This window comes from Embiotoca jacksoni, unplaced genomic scaffold, assembly GCF_022577435.1.
Source record: "Embiotoca jacksoni isolate LCO1_2020_lvr unplaced genomic scaffold, fEmbJac1.0.p SCAF_5, whole genome shotgun sequence".
In the NCBI taxonomy this organism is placed as follows: Eukaryota; Metazoa; Chordata; class Actinopteri; family Embiotocidae; genus Embiotoca; species Embiotoca jacksoni.
In genome coordinates this window covers 6,514,460-6,523,554 of record NW_027185403.1, presented here as the reverse complement: position 1 = coordinate 6,523,554, position 9,095 = coordinate 6,514,460, and the positions used below count along the sequence as shown (strand labels likewise).

Below are 9,095 nucleotides of genomic sequence, written 5' to 3'. Positions count from 1 at the left end.
GTAAGCCATGACAGTGAACTGACATAAATAAAAGCAGGACCTCCCCTGAGTGGAATACAGCCATCATTAATACACCTGCGGTTTCTCAACAATGAAAAGTCAAAATGTCTGCTGTGAAAAAGTTCTACATCAGAACTTTTAAAACATTTACTTACCAGCAGATCGAACAGATGTGATGTACCTATACAGCCAGTGTGTTGTAAGTATGACTTGAATTTTGTGTTTTTTGTATGGTTTATTTAATATAGTATAAATCAGTACACTAAATAATGATTTTAAAACATACCCACATATTATCATTTACTCATTCTTAATAATGCATCATATCTCTGTAGTATATCTGAAGGTGGATTTTATTCACTGAAATTATACATTGTGTATTTTTTTTACATATCTTTCGGTCACAGAAACTGCTTTCTTAAACACATACATCTCTTTTACAGTGTCATCCAGAGGCTTCTTCTTATAAAAGATAAGTCATCTCAGACTGGTGGACACACTGTTTTTTTAGATTTTAGATCTTCCACTCTGGTGTTCAGATTCATGACTTTTAATGCCAAATCTAGCCTCTTTAAGTTTAAGGGTCAAGGTCTTCCAAATCAATTTCCTGTTTTTTATTTAATCCTGTAACATGGCTTATCCAGCGGTAATAAAAAGACACCCGGGTGTACACACCGTACTTCCCTTCTTTGGCACATTCCTCCCCCCAGCTCACGATGCCAGTCAGGAACCATGTGTCATGAATACTGTTTGTGTGAGGACCTCCACTGTCACCCTGACAGGCATCTCTGGCCTGATTATAGTACCCTGCACAAAACATGAAACGAGTGATCCTGGCACTGCTGCTGTGCTTACACTCTGTCCGGTCTGTGAAGGGAACCTCGACCTTCTGCAGCATGTTGGACGATGATCCAAGAAAGCGAGTTCGGCCCCAGCCACTGACTGTAGCCGGGGAGGACTCCTTCACTAAGGCCTCAGTGAAGGCCCTAGGCCCTATGCAGATGGGTCGCACTGTGGTGGAGAAGTTGATGCTGCTTTTAAGATAAAGAAGGCCAATGTCGTGGTTGTACAAGCTTACAGAGGAGTTGTAGTGTGGGTGTATGTGCTGCTCCAACACCTCATGGTCCTCCTCTGTGCTCTCGTTAATGTGGCTGTTGTGCTCCCCTGTAGTTAGAGATATCAGATATTACTGATGCCTCTTACAGATTCACTCTATAATAGAACACACGAAATGGATATTCAAGAGTAGATGACAAAGGAATTTCCCCCTTCTAATTTTTACAAGTTACAATAAAAAAAAAATGTTTTTAGTTTTTCCTTGATTTAAATGACTCAGTTTTTAAAATGGTTGATGATTAATTTTCTAACAAAGGATTAAGTAAATTATTGCTTACACTTTACTTTAAATAGAGATTCTGTATCATGTGTCTGCTGTGAATCTTACCCACTCTGATGAAGAAGGAGCCTTGTGCCTCCACCAGGCAGTGAGCAGCAGTGATAATCCAACGTTCACTGAGAATAGAGCCCCCACAGAATATATGTCCACCGGGATGTGCTATCAAAGCTACCTGAATAAAAGAGCGGGAAAAAGGGAGCAGTGAATAGCCTCAGGAAATTGAACATAATGCAGCCGTTTCTTTTCCTTTGTGAAGTCGCTGTAACAAAGTCTCATAATGCATTAGACACTTCTACTACCTGCCATGGGATCTCTCCTGGAATGACCACCCCGCCACCAACAATGCGTTTAAAAGGCCTCAGCGGCTTCTCAAAGGGGACTTCAGTTTCACTGTACACCCACGAGGGCAGTTTCTTCCAAGGGTGTTTTACTACGGAGTGATTTGTGGAAAGAGGAGGCTCTTCAGCTGAAGTTGAGGGAGGTGATGTAGTCGTGGTTACGTTCGTCAGTAAAGTGGTGTTCTGTAGGCTTGCATTCACTTGGCTGAACAGAGACCTCATGGATACTCTGCTTACTGTCGTCAGGGCAGTTCTGCCACACGGGAATTCAACTGAATGAAGTGAGAAAAGAGGAATCGCATTATGGAGTTAAAAGTGATTATTACGATATCTATCAAAAAAATGTATGAAGCAAATGTCGATACCTTCTGCTTCACAGCTGAACCCATCCTCCATCAGTCTGTATCCTGTCGCACAGGAGCATTTTGCTCCAAAGGTTCCCATCGAGTTACAGAAGTGCATACAGTATCCGTTGTTCACATCACATCTTTTTGCTAAAACTGAGTGAAGAAACAATTCATTCAAACCAATCCTCTGAATAAATATATAGAAGTATTGTGTGACCTGCACTGTACAGGTAAAGGATTTACATAGTTGCTAATATGATCACTGAGACGGGTTTTGCGTGCTGTGATCGTCTCTCATGTTCATACTGGACTTTAAAAGATGATTTCCAAATGCACTCCCATTGTAAGTAATGGGGATAAACTTCACAGTTCACACTTCGCGCAAAACCTTTATTTAAATCTGAAACCAGACTTCAGCTGTCCGAGTTAAATCAAGTGGGTTTCGTGAACTGTGTGTTGAAGTACACTGAGGTCTCCTCTCCTCTACTCCACTATTGCATGTCATTAAATTTAACTTTGTGTCTTCTTTCTCCTGTAGTTGGAGCTTTTTCCTCGTTGGCCTCTCGTCCTGTACCTTTCTGCAATTATGGCTCCAGCGCTGCATGTTTTTGATCTGCAGAAACTGGCCTCACAAACCTGACAAGTATTTATTGTTTGTTGTTTCTATGCTGTTTCTTTCTCTCTCTGCTCTCTTCTCACCCCAGTTGGCCACCCACCTATGACCCGGCTCCTGCCAGAGATTTCTTCCCGTAAAAGGATGTTTTTCCACCCAGCTGTTGCTCATGTAAGAATTGTTGAATTATTGGGTTCTTCTCTATAAAATTTTAAGGTTCTGTTGTAAGTGCCCTGAGGTGACTTGTGATCTGATTTGGCGCTATATAAATATAATTGAATTGAATATGTGATGGTAGAGGGATTGTAACATAAATAAAAGAACTGTAACTCTGTAAGTCATCCATTAACTCAGAGGCGTAGTATTTTCTTCAGAAAAACTCGAGAAAGAACTTTCACAGTGCGAAGTCTGCGGCTGTTGTCCTCATCACTTAGATTAGAAGCACATTAGGACTGCCAGCATGAACAGGAGGAATTATTGCATCATATGAGCACATGAAAGATCCTTTAAAAGGCGCCGAATACACTGTCAAAAAATTGTTTGATTCAGGTAAATGCAGTCACTTCTCGCAAGAGGGCATTTCAGCTACTGTTTTTAGAGTATCCAAAAAAGAAAATCAAATTTTGTAACATAAAAGCAAACTGTCGCTAGATGTAACCTACTAATTTAATTTAGAAACACCAAGTAAAAGGCATGAGGCTGTTTATACTTTGAGACTGTGATCTGATCAGGTTTGATATTACATATCCAGCACAAATCTAAATTTAGTTGATCACATTTTTAGATCAAGCCACAGGACATTCACTTACCAATCTCACAGTTCGTGCCAGTGAAGCCAGACACACAGTTGCAGCTGTAGTAGCCGATGTGGTCTTTACACGACCCCTGGTTCAGACATGGGCTGGACTGACACTGATTGCCATCTAAGGAAATATAAACACAGGACTTTAACTCACAGTCATCTAATAACATTGTATTGTACCTATAGAAAAGAAAAAGGTTTGTAGAGATAATAGAGATAGATCTTATTAAAAGCAGGTCGTAGAAGATGAGGCAGAGGCTTTATTTACTTTAGTTTTACATTTAGAGATAACAAGATGTCCAGTATTATAATGGTAAAATGGTAGGCATAAGGTAATATTCAAACATCAACACTAAATTGTTCCAAGAAATGTATAAATCAGATATTAAATAAACTCTCACCCATATATACTGCCCAGAACTCCATCTAAGATAGAGAGTAAAACCACTGATCAATGAAGCCAGAAAAGACAATAATACGTGGAAAATAATGTAAAAATTAAACAAATACGCACAGTCTTTTCATCATTCTCAAAGTACTCCCTGGCCTCTTCAAGGTCACATGTTTCCTTAATACACTCTCTCTCCAAGTTACCCTCCAGCAGCTCCTCAAACACTCCAGTGTTATAACGTCTGTATCTCCGCAGAACGCCGTCAGCGGCCTGACTGGATAGAAACACTGAGCCTGCGGTTGGAGCAGGGGCTAGAGTGAATCAAAGACAAAACATAGTTGGACAGGCAGTCTCATAAGTCATGACAACAAATATATATAGTTTAAGGATATTCCTTTTGTAATGTATATAGATAAATTATCCAAAAAGTACGATCTTCCACCCCAAATCTCGCATTTAAGACACTGCTAAGACAACATGAGACAAAGAAGGCTGCACAACTGAAAATAAACCTTAAACTGAGGAGCAGTTATCAGTGAGCATCAAAACAAAATCTTATTTATACCTCCAGAGCCCAGCTGAAAGTCCAAAAGTAGCAAAGACAAAGCAACTAGTGCCATTCCAAACTTCTGTGGCATTCTGACAGACACACACTGGACCATCACTCCAAAGTACAAATCTCTTGTTTGCACACTGACAATTAGTTGTGTGTTTGTTCCGAGGAAAGCCGTCCAACTGTCTGGAAAAAAAATAGTATGTCAGCATTCACATGCACAGAGAGACACTGGAGATTTCCTCTAGATTGCATGTGTGTTTATTTGTACATCAGCAAACAGTGTGGAGAATGAGGATGGAGGATTAACCAGTTCACCCGAGCAGTTGGATCAAAATTTAGGGGAATTGCTGTTCCAAGAATGAGGCTCAGAAAACTGTCCCACTGGGTTTACTAAGTCTGTTACTATGACTCATGCCCTCATTTTTACTGCTGGTTGCAGATCAGTTTTTGGGCTCCAGCTCTTAATTTAAACAGACCAAATCAGGGCATTTTTTTCCAATTTTCTGCCCCATAGTTCTCATGATTACAACAATAAATTTGATTTAGTCCTCCAGGTTGGATTACCCATTGATTACCTCAGGCTAGATTAAATGGGCAAAAAGATTGAGATTATAAAAACACAAACTTTCATTATCAATTTATTTTATATAATACAGGAATATAAAAAAGGCATGTCAACACACTGATAATCAATTCGGAACTAAACAAAATGCGATATTTATTCCTTTTAGTCCAGCTTTAGTCTGCCTTCTTTTTCCCTCCTGAACCAACGCCTAAGAAATAGGAGTTGACAAGCCGTACTTTGAACTTTACACCACTAGATGGCGTACATACACCTTAATACGAGACAATAATAGAGCTTAGTGACAGGGTCATGTTTAACATTATGTTTTGTTGCAGCAGAAAGTCAGGATCCTGAAGACAAACAAATTGTGGAGGATGTCAGTATGATGTGTGAGGGGATTACAAAAAATGGGAAATTTGTGGAGTTGTCAAAGGAGTCAGTCCTGCCTGTGGTGTATTGCAGAAAACGGGTTTAGTGAAAACTATGACTCTGTTGACATAAAGACAACTACCAGTTTGTCGGTCTGAAACTAAAACATTTTACTGTAATCATTGTAAAACAACAACGACACACAACAACAAAACCTGTGTTCCTCACTGTAACTGTCTAAAAGACATGTTGAAGTAAGAAGGGTGTTCAGTTATGAATTCACAAGTATTCTTTGTTCGTGCAGTCATTATAAGGACAATAAATAACATGTTAAATAGGCAAGACTGAAACAAATGAAACCGTGGCATTGTGGGTCATTTCCTGGAACAGAGGCAGAGAAGTGTAAACGACCCCAAGCTAAGCTAATTCTGCACGTGGTCCAATAGGTGCACGAGGTAAATTGTCTTTCATTTGTTCATATATATTGTGTATATTGTTGTTGACCTTCATTTACACTGACAATGTGTTGATTGTAGTTTGTAGTTTTACGACATTACTGATGTACTAACATGCCTGTTTAGCAATGGACATTTGCTTGAGAGACTCCAAAAAGAGCTTACAAATGGACGTCTAAACGTCATGTTTTATTTGTAGTTTTCACGGTGTCCGAGGTGATAAGGTGTCTATGGTGTACGAGGCGTCTTCGGCGACAAAACAGAAAGAGAGGACGCCAATAAAAATCATCAAAAGACATCAGTATTAGGTGTGGTCATTATTTGTTGGACCAGTGTAGCTACAGTCATTACTCATGATCACAATTCTTAAAATATAATATTTCTGAGTGGTGCTGATTTTGGTGCAGCTGAAAATACTTTTTAGAAGGACTCGCTGAAGAAAGGCTGCATAGGACAGATATGGAAATCTAACTGTGCTAAATAATGAATGAGTGTAGAGTATAAAAGTGTTAACCACAATGTGTGGTGTTGTCTTTTTGACCCTGGCTCTTTCACTGCTGCCTCCGCGGCATAGTCACACATTCATATTTTTAACTCCACTGGATTAAAATGGAGGCTCTTCTCTTTGGTTACCTGTTGCTATAGTGATTATAGTATCACAACTTCATTAATGATGCCTTTTTTTTTTTTTCATTCATCCAGCATGCGCTCCACTCAGACTGATCATACTTATGTAACAGTTCAACAACAGAAAGGGCCCAAACGCAGGACACGGAGGCGGATTGAAGCAAATGGAAAAATGTGTTTACAAGGAATTAGTTGAATTAACAAACGTCATGCGAACACAACGCCAGAGTCCAGAGTCCTGAGGTATGAAGCAAGTTCAAAATACCCAGGCTTTCTTTGCCTGAGCTGGCTCAACAAAGCGGAAACTCGTGGTCAGAGATAATCGGTACTACGACGGTGGTTATCAGCTTTCTCTGTTAACTCAGGCTTTCTGCTTTGGCTCTGAGCGCATTCACATAAAAGAGGAGGAGTTTGCAGCATCTGACCAATCACAACCATGGACAAGTGTACCGACAGCAGAGCCACATATTTTAAAAATGAGGAGCAAACTATAATTTACTATATTGAAGTTAAACACAAAATCCACACTGAAAGCAGCACAGTTGCAGCTGCTAAATGACGGAAGGATGTGCAAAAAAAAAAAATCGCCGCGAATGTGTCACCGAAGTTGAAAGACTTCCTCTATTATATCACCTTACCATAAAGTGGATATTTCATTAAATTAATGTATTATTATATGTATTCTCATGACGTGTATGAACGTTTTAGTCGTATCATTTGGACTGAGGAGCAAATAAGAAATAAATATAAAATCATAATTCAAAACGAGAGGTAGGTTTACTGTCAGATCTTATAAGTGCGAGTGAAATGCTTTAGTGCATCAATCAGTCCCTGTTGTTGGATGATATCAGTAAAAAAGCACAATGAAATGAATCTATACCTCGTATATAAATCACCGGGGAAAGACACAGAGGTTTGTCGGTCTCTGAACACCATGCCCCCCCCACCTGGAGGACTGTCTCACTGAGCACCGAGCTCCACTAGACCTTCTCCGATTGGTGATGAACATTTTCAGAGAGAATTGATTGGTCAGTGGACGATAATTTTGTACGTTTTGGTCTGAAATCTTGAACATAACCTGCTCCGGGGTTGGTTAGCGCTGCAGCATCAGTTACCATGGTGATGTATCCTGGTAAGAAGTGAACCAGCTTCGTAGTACTGAAAACCCGGAGTTTAACCTGAAGTTACCTTGATAACTGCAAATCCTGCTTCGTAGTACAGGCCTCAGGTTAAGTTTGCAGCATGAGTTACCATGGTGATCTAGCCATCTTAAAAGAGAGCCACCTTCGTGATGCTGACAACCCTGGCTTTAGTCTCAACATACCCTAACCCTATTAACATATTAATCTCGCTTCGTAGTACACCCCTCTGGCAGGGTCCAAGGAAGACAAAAATATTGACATAAGCATAGATCCAGCAACTAGTAGAAGCAGTCTGGGGTAAGATAGACTGAGTGGTTGATTGCAGAGTGGCTGAAGGTGGGCTAGATTGTAAGCAGGTGACATGGGCGTGGCAGGCAGGAGACCTCTAGTGGGTGGAGGGAGTGACACTGGGAACAAACTGAATAGAGGTGATACCATAATCAGCTTCATTGGAACCAAAAACTCTGAGTTTCCTGTCTCAAGGTTAATAAATTCAGAGGTTAGTTTTAATTTGTTAAACCCGCTTTCTCGGACAGGCCCCTGATATAAGAACCAACAAGACACGATTATTGTGAGCCGAGTTTTGCCATCCTCTGTTTGTTCTATGAATACTTTCTATTGAACAAATATGGCTTATGTAAAGTCTATACTGTCCTAGTTTTTGTGAATAAGCATATACAAATGTATTTCCAGTTAGCCCTGCGTAAGTACACTTTTCAAAAGTAACTACAGGTTTTTCAAACTTTCACCTCTTGCCGTTATCCCCTCTCATAATCACTCAGTATGGTCAATCAATACTCCAGACGATGATGCAGTCAGTGGTCAAATGTGCTGATTCAGCGTGCCATCTGAGGAATTAACTCTAGTGTCATTTTGTGGTCCGTCCGGCATATAAAATGCAACCCATCACTGGCTCTGCAATCCCCCCACAGGGAGTCTAAAGTCTTCTCGAGTGTTGGCAACTAGTGACTGGAGGCATTTATATTTCACTGAATCGTTCAGATGCTGAATAATTCATACTTGAGTAATTAACACTGTCTGCTCAATACAAGAGCTTCTCAATCTTCTCCACCCAGGAGGAGTATGATCACTCACAATATTATTGCAGACTTTCACTGCCTGGAATAACAGACTTTCATCACAGTTTTACGGAGTGAATGTTTTCATACCAACTTTAATCCACAACATTATTGCATGCGCACCCTGCGTGGCCCTTGCTGAGTAATATTTCTAAATCTAAGTCTGTTGCTGAGCCTTGTGGAGAGTCTGTGGGCTTGATAACCCCAGTGGCACACTTTCCACATAGTCTCTCAGCCTAGTCTAATAGCAAAGTGGAGGCAAACCATTGACTCTGCTTACTAGCTTCTGCAGTGGAACATAGAAACAGTGTTTTGAGCTGTTAGAGCTGAGGTGATGACTTTTGAGGCAGGCTAAGTAGACCGTTTTCGATGGACGGTGTGGATGCATGAATGGATAGAAGGAAGTAAAATTGTC

At 40.3% G+C, this 9,095-nt stretch overlaps 1 protein-coding gene across 1 annotated transcript; it reads right to left on the bottom strand.

The window, feature by feature from the left end:
- Positions 1-335: 335 nt before the first annotated feature.
- On the bottom strand, positions 336-4,515 carry f9a (coagulation factor IXa). The gene is made up of 8 exons (XM_069171193.1): positions 4,453-4,515; positions 4,011-4,198; positions 3,898-3,922; positions 3,504-3,617; positions 2,100-2,234; positions 1,696-2,006; positions 1,445-1,568; positions 336-1,164 (listed from the first exon to the last, which is right to left on the bottom strand). Exons 1-8 carry the CDS (start codon positions 4,505-4,507, stop codon positions 578-580), a joined length of 1,539 nt encoding a protein of 512 aa, XP_069027294.1. The 5' UTR covers positions 4,508-4,515; the 3' UTR covers positions 336-577.
- Positions 4,516-9,095: the final 4,580 nt, after the last annotated feature.